This window comes from Capricornis sumatraensis, chromosome 5 (genome assembly GCF_032405125.1).
Source record: "Capricornis sumatraensis isolate serow.1 chromosome 5, serow.2, whole genome shotgun sequence".
Taxonomy (NCBI): domain Eukaryota; kingdom Metazoa; phylum Chordata; class Mammalia; order Artiodactyla; family Bovidae; genus Capricornis; species Capricornis sumatraensis.
The window spans coordinates 111,806,518-111,824,649 of record NC_091073.1 but is presented as its reverse complement, the minus strand read 5'-3'; the positions used below and the strand labels follow the sequence as shown (position 1 = coordinate 111,824,649).

The following is an 18,132-nucleotide window of genomic DNA, read 5'->3' as shown; positions in this document are numbered from 1 at the left end:
AAAATGTGAGATTTTATACAGACACACAGGAATATTATTCAGCCATAAAAAGAAGGAAATCTTGCCATTTGTAGCAACATGGATGGACCTTGAGGGCATTATGCTAAGTGAAATGCATCACACAGAGAAAGAAATACAGGGTGGTCTGATTTATATGTGGAATCTAAAATATGCAATAAAAACCCGTCTCATAGATACAGACCCATCACAAGCACGGAAATTGAAACTGTAATCAGAAATCTTCCAGCAAACAAAAGCCCAGGTCCAGACGGCTTCACAGCTGAATTCTACCAAAAATTTCGAGAAGAGCTAACACCTATCCTACTCAAACTCTTCCAGAAAATTGCAGAGGAAGGTAAACTTCCAAACTCATTCTATGAGGCCACCATCACCCTAATACCAAAACCTGACAAAGATACTACAAAAAAAGAAAACTACAGGCCAATATCACTGATGAACATAGATGCAAAAATCCTCAACAAAATTCTAGCAATCAGAATCCAACAACACATTAAAAAGATCATACACCATGACCAAGTGGGCTTTATCCCAGGGATGCAAGGATTCTTCAGTATCCGAAAATCAGTGTAATTCACCACATTAACAAATTAAAAAATAAAAACCATATGATTATCTCAATAGATGCAGAGAAGGCCTTTGACAAAATTCAACATCCATTTATGATAAAAAACTCTCCAGAAAGCAGGAATAGAAGGAACATACCTCAACATAATAAAAGCTATATATGACAAACCCACAGCAAACATTATCCTCAGTGGTGAAAAACTGAAAGCATTTCCCCTAAAGTCAGGAACAAGACAAGGGTGCCCACTTTCACCGCTACTATTCAACATAATTCTGGAAGTTTTGGCCACAGCAATCAGAGCAGAAAAAGAAATAAAAGGAATCCAAATTGGAAAAGAAGAAGTAAAACTTTCACTGTTTGCAGATGACATGATCCTCTACATAGAAAACCCTAAAGACTCCACCAGAAAATTACTAGAACTAATCAATGAATATAGGAAAGTTGCAGGATATAAAATCAACACACAGAAATCCCTTGCATTCCTATACACTAATAATAAGAAAGTAGAAAAAGAAATTAAAGAAACAATTCCATTCACCATTGCAACAAAAAGAATAAAATACTTAGGAATATATCTACCTAAAGAAACTAAAGACCTATATATAGAAAACTATAAAACACTGATGAAAGAAATCAAAGAGGACACTAATAGATGGAGAAATATACCATGTTCATGAATTGGAAGAATCAATATAGTGAAAATGAGTATAATGCCCAAAGCAATCTACAGATTCAATGCAATCCCTATCAAGCTACCAGCGGTATTTTTCACAGAACTAGAACAAATAATTTCAAGATTTGTATGGAAATACAAAAAACCTCGAATAGCCAAAGCAATCTTGAGAAAGAAGAATGGAACTGGAGGAATCAACTTGCCTGACTTCAGGCTGTACTACAAAGCCACAGTCATCAAGACAGTATGGTACTGGCACAAAGACAGAAATATAGATCAATGGAACAAAATAGAAAGCCCAGAGATAAATCCACACACATATGGACACCTTATCTTTGACAAAGGAGGCAAGACTATACAATGGAGTAAAGACAATCTCTTTAACAAGTGGTGCTGGGAAAAGTGGTCAACCACTTGTAAAAGAATGAAACTAGATCAGTTTCTAACACCGCACACAAAAATAAACTCAAAATGGATTAAAGATCTAAATGTAAGACCAGAAACTATAAAACTCCTAGAAGAGAATATAGGCAAAACACTCTCTGACATAAATCACAGCAGGATCCTCTATGATCCACCTCCCAGAATACTGGAAATAAAAGCAAAAATAAACAAATGGGATCTAATTAAAATTAAAAGCTTCTGCACAACAAAGGAAACTATAAGCAAGGTGAAAAGACAGCCTTCAGAATGGGAGAAAATAATAGCAAATGAAGCAACTGACAAACAACTAATCTCAAAAATATATAAGCAACTTATGCAGCTCAATTCCAGAAAAATAAACAACCCAATCAAAAAATGGGCCAAAGAACTAAATAGACATTTCTCCAAAGAAGACATATGGATGGCTAACAAACACATGAAGAGATGCTCAACATCACTCATTATTAGAGAAATGCAAATCAAAACCACAATGAGGTACCACTTTATACCAGTCAGAATGTCTGCGATCCAGAAATCTGCAAGCAATAAATGCTGGAGAGGGTGTGGAGAAAAGGGAACCGTCCTACACTGTTGGTGGGAATGCAAACTAGTACAGCCACTTTGGAGAACAGTGTGGAGATTCCTTAAAAAATTGCAAATAGAACTACCTTATGACCCAGCAATCCCACTGCTGGGCATACACACCGAGGAAACCAGAACTGAAAGAGACACATGTACCCCAATGTTCATCGCAGCACTGTTTATAATAGCCAGGACATGGAAACAACCTAGATGTCCATCAGCAGATGAATGGATAAGAAAGCTTTGGTACATATACACAATGGAGTATTACTCAGCCATTAAAAAGAATACATTTGAATCAGTTCTGATGAGGTGGATGAAACTGGAGCCGATTATACAGAGTGAAGTAAGCCAGAAAGAAAAACACCAATACAGTATACTAACACATATATATGGAATTTAGAAAGATGGCAATGACCACCCTGTATGCAAGACAGCAAAAAAGACACAGATGTGTATAATGGACTTTTGAACTCAGAGGGAGAGGGAGAGGGTGGGATCATTTGGGAGAATGGCATTGTAACATGTATACTATCATGTAAGAATCGAATCGCCAGTCTATGTCCGACGCACGATACAGCATGCTTGGGGCTGGTGCATGGTGATGACCCAGAGAGATGTTATGGGGAGGGAGGAGGGAGGGGGGGTTCATGTTTGGGAGCGCATGTACACCCATGGTGGATTCATCTCAATGTATGGCAAAGCCAATACAGTATTGTAAAATAAGATAAAGTAAAAAAAAAAAAAAAAACCCCGTCTCATAGATACAAAGAACATACCGGTGATTGCCAGAAGTCGGAGGGTGGGGCTGAAGGATGGGAGAAATGCGTGAAAGTGATCACAAGGTACAGCCATCAAATAAATAAGTCATGAGGATGTGATAATATAGCATAGTGACTACAGTTAACAATGCATAGTGAGTTGAATATTCGAAACTTGCTAAGAGAGTAGAAGGTTCATGCACTCTACACATCAAAACTGGAAACAGTCTGACTTTCTGCCTTCAAGAAATGAAAAAGCAATGTATCAATTTAATTTTTGAAAATTTTCAAGAGCCACCATAATATAAATGCCATTTTATAGCAGCATAATATAAATGCTGTTTTAATAGTAATACTCCTACTCAGAGTTCCTATTTTAAAATGTAAATTAGCAATTTTAAATAGAAAGTCTGTCTCACCTATGTATGTAGAGACATTTTTTAAATCTGTAGTTCAAAAAATTAAAAGTGTAAAGACCAATCACAGAGAATTGGTTTTAGAGGCAGATGGTTTGCTTTTCTGCTAACAAAACCTGAGTCACATTTTCTTAATGTACAACCATTACTCTAAATAGGTTGAGCATCTTCAGAGAATAATTGATGGATATAGAGCATACAGTGGTTCCATTATGTCTGAAATAGTTAATGATGTCCAGTAAGTCTAATTAACTCCTAGAACTTAACCTAATATTCCAGGATGGTAGGGAACCTAGAGATTCATCATAATAGGTTCATTAAACATGTGTCTGTATGGAAGAGACAGTATTCCTTTAAGTCTTGAGAGCGGTTTTATTGGTCTCACTAAGTCATCCACTTACCCTACTCTGTCAGGCTACTGACAGTTCTGCACTTCAGGGAAAAAGACCAGCATCCGTTCTTTTTTTTTTTTTTTTTTTTTTTAAGAGCTCTTCAAAGTATTGCTTTAACCTCCCTTAGTAACATGTGTCTAACAACTTTTATGATCATCATAGCCTGTGGATTTAACCTCTTGAGCTTCATTTTCCTCATCTGTAAATTGCAGATAAAAACCTGCTGTACCCTGAACACAGTAAGTGCTGAGATAATGTCTTGAGTGAAGGAGAATCACTCCATCTGAAATACCACTTCTTTGCCAAGCATCTCCCAGACAAAGCTTGTTCACTTCCTTCTCCTTCATTCCCTCAGTTTTATTGGATTTTAGATATGTTTGCATTACCTTTTAAATAATTTCTTAAACTTACAGATTTTGGGGAAACCAGGCTTCTGGGGGATGGGATGCCTGTGGCCTCCCATTAGAATATACAACCCATTTTGGCTCCAACCTCATTAGCTCCTGCCTCACGCTTCCATCCCATCTCCTGAATCAGACTATATACACATCTTTACCTGTTAGTAAAAGGTAAAGTCCTCGAAGGCACACACATTCATGTCTGTATCCTTAGTGCCAGCACAGGCACTTCATAATTACATGTCAAACACGTAAGTTTATACATGTATGCAGATGACACCTGAAACGATTTTAAGTACCACACATAACCTAGCCTGGCAGAGTTTATCTCATTTTGTCTGTCAGCTGGCTATAAACCAGTAGCTGAATTAAGGCATTTGCTAATTGTTCAAATCATGATATCTTTTTTTTTTTTTTTTAAGACTATTAAGGTAGGAGAGGAAATTCTGATCTTATTGGCAGAATAACAGAAGAAAGCAAAAGGGATGAAAATGTTAGAACTTTGACTATATAATCTGTACAGTTTCTCTATGAAGTAGACATGATTGTTCACACTTTGCACATATGAGGAAACTGAAGTTGGAAAGGTAAATAACCAAGTTGATAGAACTAGAGAGTGGGAGAGCCATGATTTAATCCTAGGTCCAACCTACTAACTCATGAAGGGGCTCATAGGTTTTGACAGCGAGCTGCCTCCTTGGGGGCATCTAAGCAGAACAGTCTCACAGGTACAGAGGGATCAAGTGCTTGCCGCTCTTGCTTTCCCCTGCTTGAGTGCTTCAGGCCTCCACAGGACTCCTTTACACACTGTCACCCACTTCAGAGGCGCTTCCCCAGTGGCTCACTGGCAAAGAATCCGCCTTCAGTGCAGGAGATGCAGGTTTGATCCCTGGGGCAACCCACTCCAGTGTTCTTGCCTGGAGAATCCAGTGGACAGAGGTACCTGACGGGCTACAGTCCACAGGGTTGCAAAGAGTTGAACACGACCTAAGTGACTAGCATGCACGCGCTCACCCACTTCAAAAGAACACAGCCTCACTCTGTTACTTACAGAAGTAAGGTGGGCTGGCATCCAGGGCAAATGGCCCTCCTTCCCTCCAGCTGACAGGAAGAGAGCTGAATATTTGAATTCTGCCAATTTGCCAGCCTCGGCTTTGCAGTCTTCTGTCTTTCCAGCTTTGGAGAAAAGCTGTGGGATATCACTGAGAGCAATAGAATATTAAGTGCCTAGTTCTCATCCTTTGCTCCAGGAAAGAAAAGTTTGAGATAATGAATGAAAATTATAAAATCAATTTTAATGTTGCCCATATTTTTCACTTCTATTTCTCTAAAACATGAAAGTCTCAAAAGTCAGACTATGCTTCTGTGTTCTGTAATATAATTTACATTAAATTTCATTGGAACAGGAATTTAACCAGTCCTCACAAGCCAATATTCTTATTATCATTAGACTACGGGTTTTCGTTAAAACAGTTGACGGTGATGTCTTTGAAGCAAATAGATAAGGCACAACTTTTATATTCAAACAGAGCAAGCAAGTTTAGGTTATGGTTATCACATATTACATGGTTGCTTATAGCTTCACATATAGCTATCACTTTTATTTTTTGTCTACAGTTAAAAACAGGCTGACTGGTTGTCTTAGAACAACTATATTTAGTTTCTCTGTACTCTGTACAAACAAAAATGGAAAAAATTTTGAATTTCTCAGGCCAGGAGAGAATGGGATAATATATTCAAAATATTGGAAGAAAAAAATCTGTCAACAATTCTATACCTGGCAAAGCTGTCCTTCAGAAATGAAGGCATACTTGCCTGAACAAACAAAAGCTGAATGAGTTTATCACCACTAGGCCTGCCTTACAAGAAATGCTAAAGGGAGTTCTTCACGCAGAAATAAAATAATGCTTATTTACATCATAAAATCAGATGAACATGGGTATATAACTTCCTGGTATTGGTAAATAATCAAATCAGATTGTTTAATATGGTAACAGTGGCACATAATTCTCTTACAACTCTGGTTTAAAAGTTTTAAAAAATGTATTAAGAAGCTGTAACTTCTATAGTTGTTACTGTATACGTAATATAAAAAGTATGTAAACTGTAACACGTGACAGAGGACGAAGTAAATTGTAATTGCAGAAATGCTATTGAAGTTAAGTTGTCATCAGCTTAAAACAGGATATCATAATGGTAAGATGGTTTATATAAGGCTCATAGCAACCACAGAGGAAAAGCTTGTTACACAAAAGATCTTGAAAAAGTGAAAGTACACCAGTACAAAAAGTCATCATCACAAAAACAGGCAGCAGGATAAGAAGCAAGGAACAGCGGAGCTACAAAACAGCAAAATAACAAAATGGCAGTGGTGAGTCCTCCAGCAATAAGTACTTTACTTCAATCAAAGACACAGAATTGGCTGACTGACTTAAAAAGCAAAATAAAAAAATATACTGCCTACAAAAAGGTTCACTGTAAAGACACAGGCTGAGACTGAAAGGACGGGAAAAGGCAGTTCAAGCAGATGATTGCCAAGAAAACAGAGGTAGTGTTGCTGCCCCCAGATTTGGCTTTTTCTACCCACCGAAGTCGAATAAAAATTACGGAGACAGTCTGGACGAAATAGAAAGGTGCCTTTAAATTCTCAGGCAGTGGAGAGGGGAACACAGTAGGCTTCTCCCTCAAGAAATGTGCCCCCCAATGAGGAGTCTAGGGGCTTATATGAGCTGAAGGATGTGCCCCCCACCATGAGGAGTCTAGGGGCTTATATGAGCTGAAGGATGTGCCCCCCACCATGAGGAGTCTAGGGGCTTATATGAGCTGAAGGATGTGCCCCCCCACCATGAGGAGTCTAGGGGCTTATATGAGCTGAAGGATGTGCCCCCCACCATGAGGAGTCTAGGGGCTTATATGAGCTGAAGGATGTGCCCCCCACCATGAGGAGTCTAGGGGCTTATATGAGCTGAAGGATGTGCCCCCCACCATGAGGAGTCTAGGGGCTTATATGAGCTGAAGGATGTGCCCCCCACCATGAGGAGTCTAGGGGCTTATATGAGCTGAAGGATGTGCCCCCCCACCATGAGGAGTCTAGGGGCTTATATGAGCTGAAGGATGTGCCCCCCACCATGAGGAGTCTAGGGGCTTATATGAGCTGAAGGATGTGCCCCCCACCATGAGGAGTCTAGGGGCTTATATGAGCTGAAGGATGTGCCCCCCCACCATGAGGAGTCTAGGGGCTTATATGAGCTGAAGGATGTGCCCCCCACCATGAGGAGTCTAGGGGCTTATATGAGCTGAAGGATGTGCCCCCCACCATGAGGAGTCTAGGGGCTTATATGAGCTGAAGGATGTGCCCCCCACCATGAGGAGTCTAGGGGCTTATATGAGCTGAAGGATGTGCCCCCCACCATGAGGAGTCTAGGGGCTTATATGAGCTGAAGGATGTGCCCCCCACCATGAGGAGTCTAGGGGCTTATATGAGCTGAAGGATGTGCCCCCCACCATGAGGAGTCTAGGGGCTTATATGAGCTGAAGGATGTGCCCCCCACCATGAGGAGTCTAGGGGCTTATATGAGCTGAAGGATGTGCCCCCCACCATGAGGAGTCTAGGGGCTTATATGAGCTGAAGGATGTGCCCCCCACCATGAGGAGTCTAGGGGCTTATATGAGCTGAAGGATGTGCCCCCCAATGAGGAGTCTAGGGGCTTATATGAGCTGAAGGCTGTGCCCCCCACCATGAGGAGTCTAGGGGCTTATATGAGCTGAAGGCCCGCCGTCAGGAGTCTGCAATGAGGAACAACGGTGTTCAGATCTCGTCGTCTTCCTCTCGCACTGTTTCAAAACCAGTCATAGACTGGTGTCTGCACCCCAGTAGCTGAATCTGACGATTCCATGGCTGTGCAGCCTTCTTTCTGATGGGTAACTACAAGACAAGAGACTGCTGTAAAGATGAGCACCAGTTACAGGGCGTATTTGGCACAGAGTCAAAGAATAATAGGTGCGAAATGTATAGCTCATACAGAGTTAGGGGACAGAATAGCAAACTTAGTTACAGACAGTCAGAGTTAGGAGCAGATGAAATAAAAACCAAAAACTACGAATGTTCAGGCCTTGCTCACTGTTCTGTTTATCTTCTTTGATCTCAAGAAAGGGAAAGAATAAAAACTTAATTCCTCTTTTTTCCTTTCCACTGCAAGAGTAGTACTCATATCAGTACTCCATACTCATATCAGGAAAAATAGACACTTAAGCTAATTCCATTTGAGCTGTTTCAAATCCTAAAAGATGATGCTGTGAAAGTGCTGCAGTCAATATGCCAGCAAATTTGGAAAACTCAGCGGTGGCCACAGGACTGGAAAACGTCAGTTTTCATTTCAGTCCCAAAGAAAGGCAATGCCAAAGAATGCTCAAACTACCACACAATTGCACTCATCTCACACACTAGTAAAGTAATGCTCAAAATTCTTCAAGCCATGCTTCAGCAATACGTGAACCGTGAACTTCCAGATGTTCAAGCTGGATTTAGAAAAGACAGGAACCAGAGATCAAATTGCCAGCAGCTACTGGATCATCAGAAAAGCAAGAGAGTTCCAGAAAAACTTCTGCTTTATTGACTACGCCAAACCCTTTGACTGTGTGGATCACAATAAACTGTGGGAAATTCTGAAAAAGATGGGAATACCTGACCTGCCTCCTGAGAAATCTGTATGCAGGTCAGGAAGCAACAGTTAGAACTGGACATGGAACAACAGACCGGTTCCAAATCAGGAAAGGAGTACATCAAGACTGTATATTGTCACCCTGCTTATTTAACTTCTGTGCAGAGTACATCATGTAAAATGCCAAGCTAGATGAAGCACAAGCTGGAATCAAGACTGCTGGAAGAAATAGCAATAACCTCAGAAATGCAGATGACACCACCCTTATGGCAGAAAGTGAAGAATAACTAAAGAGCCTCTTTATGAAAGTGAAAGAGGAGAGTGAAAAAGTTGGCTTAAAGCTCAACATTCAGAAAACTAGGATCATGGCATCTGGTCCCATCACTTCCTGGCAAATGGATAGGGAAATAATGAGAGCCTTTATGTTTTTGGGCTCCAAAATCACTGCAGATGGTGACTGCAGCCATGAAATTAAAAGACACTTGCTCCTTGGAAGAAACCTATGACCAACCTAGACAGCATATTAAGAAGCAGAGACATTAGTTTGCCAATAAAAGTCCGTCTAGTCAAAGCTATGGTTTTTCCAGTATGGACGTGAGAGTTGGACTATAAAGAATGCTGAGTGCCGTAGAATTGATGCTTTTGAACTGTGGTGCTGGAGAAGACTCTTGAGAGTCCCTTGGACTGCAAGGAGATCCAACCAGTCCATCCTAAAGGAAATCAGTCCTGAATATTCACTGGAAGGACTGATGCTGAAGCTGAAACTCCAATACTTTGGCCATCTGATGCGAAGAACTGACTCATTGGAAAGACCCTGATGCTGGGAAGGATTGAAAGCAGGAGGAGAAGGGGATGATAGAGGATGAGATGGTTGGATGGCATCACCAACTCAATGGACATGAGTTTGAGTAAGCTCCGGGAGTTGATGATGGACAAGGAAGCTTGGCATTCTACAGTCCTTGGGGTTGCAAAGAGTCAGACACGACTGAGAAACTGAACTGAACTGAAGCTAAAAATGATAAAAAAGAATGTCACTATATAACAATAAAGGGGTCACTCCATCAAGAAGATACACCAATTGTAAATATTTAGGCACACACCCAACATTAGAGCACCTAACTATATAAAACAGAACTACAAGGAGAAACAGACAGAAATAAACAACAAATAGTTGGGGACTTTAATGCCCCATGGTTAATAATGGGGGCTTCCTGGTGGCTTAGCTGGTAAAGAATACACCTGCAATGTGGGAGACCTGGGTTTGATCCCTGGGTGGGGAAAATTCCCTGGAGAAGGGAAAAGCTACCCACTCTAGTATTCTGGCCTGGAGAATTCCATGGAGTATACAGTCCATGGGGTCACAAAGACAGATCATCTAGACAGAAAATCAGTAAGGAAACAATGAATTTTAACAACACTTAACTAAGTTGTAACGGACATACACAGAATATTGGGTCTAATAACCTCAGGATACACATTCTTCTCAAGTGCACTCAGAACATCTTCTAGCATGATCGTATGTTAGGCCACAAAACAAGTTTTAGCAAATTCACAGAGACTGAAATCTTATCAAATATCTTCTCTGACCACAATGGTATGAAACTGGAAATCATAACAGAAGGAAAACTAGAAAACTTGTGAATACATGGAAGTTAAATACTTAACACTGTCCTGAAAAACCAATAGATCAAAGATGAAATTAAATGAAAAAAAGTATCTTGAGACAATTGACAATAGAACCAAAACATACAGACTTATAAGGTACAGCAAGAGTAGGTCTCAGAGGAAAGTTTATATCTATAAATGTGTACCTCAAGAAAATAGATCTCAGCCTTTTACACCTCAAGAATCTAGAAGATGAAGAACAAACTAAGCCTAAAGTTAGGCAGAAAAGAAAATAGACTTTAGAACATTAAAAAATGAAACAGAGCCCAGAAAACCAATTGGGCAAAAATTAATAAACCTAAGGTCTGGCTCTTTGAAAAAATAAATATTTGTTTATTGAGATAAACCAAGGGGAAGAGGGAGATTTTCTGATAATATAGAAATACAAAGGTTCATAAAGAAGCTTCAGTGACCAAGCATACACCAACAACACAAACAGTAGATAAATTACTAGATACACAGAACCTATCATGACTCAATTAGGAAGAAACAGAAAATCTGAACAAACCAGTTACTAGGAGAGTATTGAATCAGTGATCAAAAATCTCCTGAAATAGGAAAGTCCAGGGCCAGATGTCTTCTCACGGATACATTTTACCAAACATTTGAAGAATAATTAACACCAATCCTCAAAATATCCAAAAATATCAAAGAAGAGAGAACACTTCCAAACTCATGTCACAAGGCTAGCATTTCCCTGACACCAAAGCCAGGTAAGGACACCTCAACAAAACAAAACTATAGACCAATATCCCTGATAAACATAGGTGCAAAATTTTTCAACAAAACCGCCAACCCAATTTAGCAGCACATTAAAAGGATTATACACATTGACCAAGCAGGATTCATTCCCGGATGCAAGAATAGTTCAACATATGCATACCAATAAATTCAATATGTCACACTAACAAAATGAAAGATAAAAATCATATGATTATCTCAATAGATGCAGGAAAAGTTTTGACATAATTTAACATCCGTTCATGATAAAAAGTCTCAACAAACTAGCTGCAGGAAAGAGATGCACCTCAGTATAAAGAGGAAGGCCCTGTATATGAAGCCCCACCTAACACCACACTCAAAGGTGAAAGACTGAGGACTTCCCTCTAGGATCAGGAGCAAGACAAGGATGCCCGCTCATCACTTCTCGTCAACAGCACTGGAAGTCCAAACCAGAGAAATCAGGCAAGAAAAACAAAAGTCTTCCAAATTGGACAGGGAAACATAAATTTGTTTGTAAATGACATGATTTTATGTATAAAAAAGCCTAAACACTCAATCAAAAAACAGATCAATGAATTCAGTAAAGTTGCAGGATATGAAATTCAAGATACATAAATCAAAAATATATCTATATACTAACAATGACTTATCTGGGGGAAAAAAAAAACCTCATTTACAATAGTATCAAGAACAGTAAAATACTTAGCAATAAATTTAACCAAGACGATGAAAGATCTCTACATTGAGAACTATAATACAGATGAAAGAAACTGAAGAGTAAAATAAATGAAAAGGCACTCCATGATCATGCATTGAAAGAATATTGTTAAATTATCTGTACTACTCAAAGCCACCTATAGATTCAGTCCCCGTGAAGATTCCAATGGCATTGTTACAGAAGGAAAAAAAAATCCTAAAATTCATATGAAACTACACAAAAACCCTGAATAGCCAAAAGCAATACTGAGAAAAAAACAACAATGCTGGAGACATCACAGTTCCTGAATTCAAACTATACTATATAAAGATAGAATATAAAAGCATTGCGCTTAGTCACTCAGTGGCCAGCTCTTTGCGACCCCACGGACTGTAGCCCTCCAGGCTCCTCTGTTCATGGGGATTCTCCAGGCGAGAATACTGGAGTGAGTTGCCATGCCCTGCTCCAGGGGATCTTCCCAACCCAGGGATCAAAACAGGTCTCCTGCATTGCAGACGGATTGTTTACCATCTGAGCCACCAGGGAAACAATAAAAGCATTATGCTACTGGTATAAAAAGATACATAATCCAGTGAAGCAGAATTGAGAACCAATGCATGTACAGTGAGCTAATACAGAAAGAGAGCCAAGAAAACTCAGTGGAGAAAAGCTGTCTAATAAATGGTGCTGGGAAATTGGATATTCACGTGTAAAAGAGTGAAATTAGATCCCTATTTTTACATCACTCACCAAAAATTAACTCATAAAGGATTAAGGCATTAAATAAAACCATAAAACTCCTAGAAGAAAACAAGAATAATGCTTCCCGACATGGGTCTTGGCAGCAATTTTTTACATATGATGTCTAAAGCATAAGCAGCAAAATAAAAAACGAGCGGGACCACATCAAGCTAAGAAGCTTCTGCCAAAGAAACGATAACAGAACACAAAGACAACCAAAGCAATGGGATTAGATATTTGCAAATCATGCTGAGAAGGGGTTAATATTCAAAATATATAAAGAACTCCTAGAACTGAAAAAAAAAACCAATGGTCAAAGGACCTGAATAAACATTTTTCCAAGAAGACATACAGAAGGCCAGTAGACGTATGAAAAGGGTAGTTTACATCACTAATCAGGGAAATTAACTCAAAACCACACCAAGTTATCGCCTTATACCTATTAGACTGGCTGTCATCAAAAAGACGAAGGAACAAATTCTGGAGAGGACATGGAGAGAAAGGAACCTTTGTGCACTGTTGGTGGGAATGTAAATTGGTACAGCCACCATGCAAAACTGTATGGAGGCTTCTCAAAATTAAACATGAATCTACCATATCACCAGCAGTCCCACTTCTGGGTGTATATGCAACGGAAGCAAAATCCCTTCATCCAAAGATAACTGCACTCCTATCTTCATTACAGCATTACTTACAGTAGCTAAGATATGGAAACAAGCTAAGTGTCCATCAACAGACAGATAAAGAAAATGTGGTGTATTGTGGAATACTGTTGAGTCATAAAAAGGAAACTCTGCCATTTGCAACAGTATGAACAGACCTTGAGGGTATTATGCTAAGTGAAATAAGAAAGATAAATACTGTTATGATCTCACTTATACATGGTGTCTGAAAGACTCAGATTCATAGGAAAAATATCAGATCTGTGATTGCCAGACTCAGGGAGTGGAGAGAATGAGATACAAGGGATCAGAAGATACAGACTTCCAGTTCTAAGATAAATAAGTACTGCCTGTAATATGCAGCATGGTGAGAATCCTTGCCGATGCTGTATGGTGTATTTGAAAAGTGGTAAGAGAACAGACATTATAAAGTTCTCATCACAAGGCAGAAAATGTAATTATATAAGGTAATGGATGTTAACTAAACTTATTTGGTAAATCATTTCATACTATATGCACAGGTCATTATATGTGCTATACATGTTAAATTTATACAGTATTATATGTCAGTTTTCTCAAAACTAGAGGAAAAAATAATAAGTAATTTGTTTTATTGCTGTCTACAGGAAGTTATCTCTCTGCCAATCTTATGTATTTTATTTCATGATTGACCCTCAGACACTTGGGGAGAGGGGAGTTCAGTATTAATTTCAAATACTTCATTAAAATTTCTTTTTTTCTAAAAGAGACTTGAATGTTTTGTCTACATGCATAATTCTTTGAAAAAAACATACTCCAAAATAACTGTAGTGACAGAGTAAACTGAATTTCATGATTTTGTGTATTCAGTTTATCTTTGTTTTCTATCATTTTTATTCTACTTTTCATAGAGGTGGAGACAAATGAATTTCATTGTAACCTTACCATTAAGTGTAACCATTGTTATGGACTGAGTGTTTGTGTCCCCCTAAATTCGTATATTGAAGCCATAATCCCCAATGTGACAGTATTTGGAGCTGGAGCCTTTTGGAGATAATGAGAACCTCATGGGACCCTCATGGTGGGATTAGCACCCTGACAAAAAGAAGAGGCAGAGTTCCCCACCGTGTGAGAATACAGCAGGAAGGCAGCTATCTGTAAACCGGCCAGGAAGAGGGGGTCTTACCAGAACCAGCCATGCTGGTACCCTGATCTGGGACTTTCCAAGCCTCTGAATTACGAGAAATCATGTCTGCTATTTAAACCACTCAGCCTATGCATTTTGTTATAGCACCCAAAACCAACTAAAACATGTTTAATAACTGATCCTGGTGGAATTGTAAACATTGCAGAAAAAAAGGAAATGTGATTTATAAGATTGGGTAAAAATGGCCTTAACTCAGATATTTCATGCAAAGTAAAAACTGTATATTCTCATATCCTAATAAAGCTATTTCAGTTCTTTTCCTATTTAAAAATTATTTAGGATGCAACAATGTCTTAGAAAAAACAATATATATAATATAGTTGTCTACCCAGGATAATCCAAAGTCCCTGCTCTGCCTTCAGAAAGGAATTTGTGTGCAGCAGCAAACTAGAGAAGTAATTTTGTACTCCTGTTCTTTGAGCCCAGGTGCAAACTAGGATTTTAACCTAATTAGTCACCAGAATCTTAAACGCACTGTGTTGAGTCCAGGTGGGTTGTGTGTATCCACTGTTTCACTGGGGAGTTTCCAACTCTAAAGCTAGTCCTCTGAAGCCCCCTAAATTGCCTTTCTGAATAAATGGTATGAAATGTGTGAACTGTTCCCTAACCTTTAGGAGAACAAGGCTTCTTTCCTTAACAGACTTCCTGTGACTCCCTCCACAACCATCACCCTAACCCTCTGTATATGTAATTATGCCTGGATTTGTAAATTTAATGTGTATGTTTATTCATATCATTCAGAAACCTCATCTAAGAAAAGCTCCAGATTACTGGAGAGGCAGAAACACTGAATTGCCTTTTAGGGCAACAGTCCCAGGAGGTTGACTCTGCGTTCCTGCAGTTTCAGTTTGTAACCTCCTGTTTGCATTAGTAAACGTGTTGACAACTATGAAAAGGAAATAGTTTGACTTTTAATAAGTAAACTGTGTGAACTGGTAATATTGATGATATATTATCCTATAATACTGTTTCTGAATTTTTAAATTGCCTTTTCAAGATTTCCTCAGAAGGATAACAGGCTCCCTCTAGCGGGGAGTGACCATTATAATGGAATTATTTTATGTACTTCAAAGCTGTGCAACTTCATAGTTGCACTTTGTTGGAAGGAAAAGAGGCCTTTTCTGGCTGTTGACATTTGTTTATTTCTCTGCGTAACGTTTATTTTTCCCTTTCTGATTTCTTCTGATTATATCAGGGCATGTTGACAGGACAGTCACGATTTAGTCATGTCGATAATGTGAACTGCTCTTTTATAAGCAAAGAGAAATGAGGTTACCAATGGATTCCTACATGTTAACTTCAGCAAACTTTTGTTAGGAAATAAATATATATATAGTTGTGTACAGATTTATGTAATTTATAAATATATAAATTTTAATAATACAACATAACTCCAAAACCTTTATTTTGACAATTAAGTAATGACCTGGGAGTCTGCTTTTTGACCTCTGAGTTCCGATTAATTTTACACAAAGCTAGCCTTGTTCACTTTGGCTTGTCTTTCTTTATGAGGAAAAAAACAACCAAAATCCTCTACTTTTTTTTTTTTAATAATTAGCTTTCTGTCCCATATCATTTATACTTGAAACTAAAACTGCCTTTTTATAGAGCTTAATTAAATATAAAAATGTTAATTCTGAATCATCAAAAAAATTAAAATTGCACCCAGGCAAGGAAGTAAGTAACCTATTACAGAAATGGATGTTGGTTTTATAATTGGTAAAGAAGAAAAAAAACACTTTACTGAAATTTAGTGTTGAGACGGACATATCCCCCAAACAGATAAATAACCTGTAGCCAACTCTATGGGGAGTGGTCACAGCAAGTTATAGGAACTTTCAGCTGTAGAATCCCACTTACAGATCATCTATTAATTCCAAGTGTGTGCCTAATGGCTTTTCGGTAACTCTCAACAGTCACTCTACACTGGAGGGAAGTCGGCTCTCACCAAGCCTGTGTTTTCTTACGTTCTTACAGCACATCAGACGCTCAGCTTTGGAACACTAGTCAGCACTTCCAACGCCTACGACGGATCTGGTGTTGTGGCTGTGGAGACGGACCGTCCCCTGCTTTGGACCATGGCCGTAAAACTCTGACCAGCACTGACCTCCGTCGCTGTGCCTCTGACATACCTCATTTGCCAACAACATCATGCTCAACGAGAACAGTCCTCCTGGGCTGGCAGGATCTAAACCTGTCCCCTGGGAGGCCCGCTAGTTTTAAAGACTTTTCATGTTCTGATCATGCAGGGAGCGCTATAAATGACAGAGTTCAGTTTTACTCTGACCAGGGAAGGGGGGAGGGTCGTCATTATTTAAAGTAAATATGCTCTGTTAGGTTCAGTTGGAAAACTAACGTGGGTCATCTCACTCTCAAGTTCAGTCCTGATCACTCTTATTAATCACTCCAGGTACCCCCAGAAAACGGCCTGTAATTTTGAAGCTGAGAAAGCTCTGAGGTTCCGTGGTGTCCAGCACATACACCTCCGCCTGTTGATCCTTAAATGCTTGCTTCTATCTCATAATGTTCTCTCTCTCTGTCTTATGTGGATTCCCTTTCACTGAAAAATATAATTCCTTCTAGCTTGGGATGCTAGAACCGCACCATTTTATTCTGACCTTAACAGTTTGGGGTATTATCTTTTAATGATAAATAAAAAAATCACTAGCCTGATTATTAAAATTTAAAACAAGTAGAACCCACCCAGCTGCTTTACATGACACAAACCCAGTGTTGCTGTAAAGAATGAGAGTGGCTTCTCTCTTTGGTGCTACGACAGAGGGAGGGTCACGTTGTAAGTGGAGAAAAGTGGGGCCCATTGAACTAGCATGCAGCTGTGCATAATCATTAGAGATCATTTTTAAATTATTTATGCAAATACATGTGAAACTGAATCCAGATGTGAAATAAAAATATTTAGTTATCAACATGCCTGTCTGTGGTCAGTTTTTCAAGAAGACAATCCATTTTCTCATCTGTATTTTATGATGACCAGTCTTTCTTAATCAATGTTACATACCCACCCCCCAAAACAAACTGCTCAAAGGTTGACTCACAGCTGCAGTTCTTCACACACCTGATTTTCGAGGGCAGCCCAGGGTGGTGGTGAATACTTTCTCGAGCCTCCACGGAAGTTACTTTCTAGAGCCCCCGTGCTACGTGTTCACACTTCAATCTCTCTGGACCTGTTGCTGCAGCTATAACATGGGGATTCTAGGTAGCATCTATCTTGTCAGACTTAGGAAGGAGGGACAGGTTAAACTGCCTTCAAAGATCGTTGCACATGGGAGAGAAAAAAGAAGCAACAGAGGAAAGGATCTAGTTCCACGGTAGAGAAAGTGCTGAAAGTGCATTCTCCAGGCAAGAGTACTGGCGTGGGTTGCCATTTCCTTCTCCGGAGGATCTGCCCAACCCAGGGATCGAACCCACGTCTCTTCTGTCTCCAGGTAGATTCGGTACCACTGAGCCACCAGGGAAGCCCGTACTTCCTACTTCAATTTAAAAAGCTTAAAAAAAAAAAGCTCAGTCAAGCACCAACTGCTTCGTTGACTCATGTAACTGAGAAC

General features: G+C 39.4%; 1 protein-coding gene across 1 annotated transcript in view; it reads left to right on the top strand.

Moving 5' to 3' along the window:
• Nucleotides 1-17,405, top strand: part of TPK1 (thiamin pyrophosphokinase 1) — a 395,099-nt gene extending 377,694 nt beyond the window's left edge. The window contains exon 9 of the mRNA XM_068973117.1: nucleotides 16,544-17,405. Within this exon, the coding sequence (XP_068829218.1) occupies nucleotides 16,544-16,662 (119 nt within the window). The 3' untranslated portion in view covers nucleotides 16,663-17,405. The remainder of the gene's footprint in view (nucleotides 1-16,543) is intronic.
• The last annotated feature ends 727 nt before the right edge of the window (nucleotides 17,406-18,132 follow it).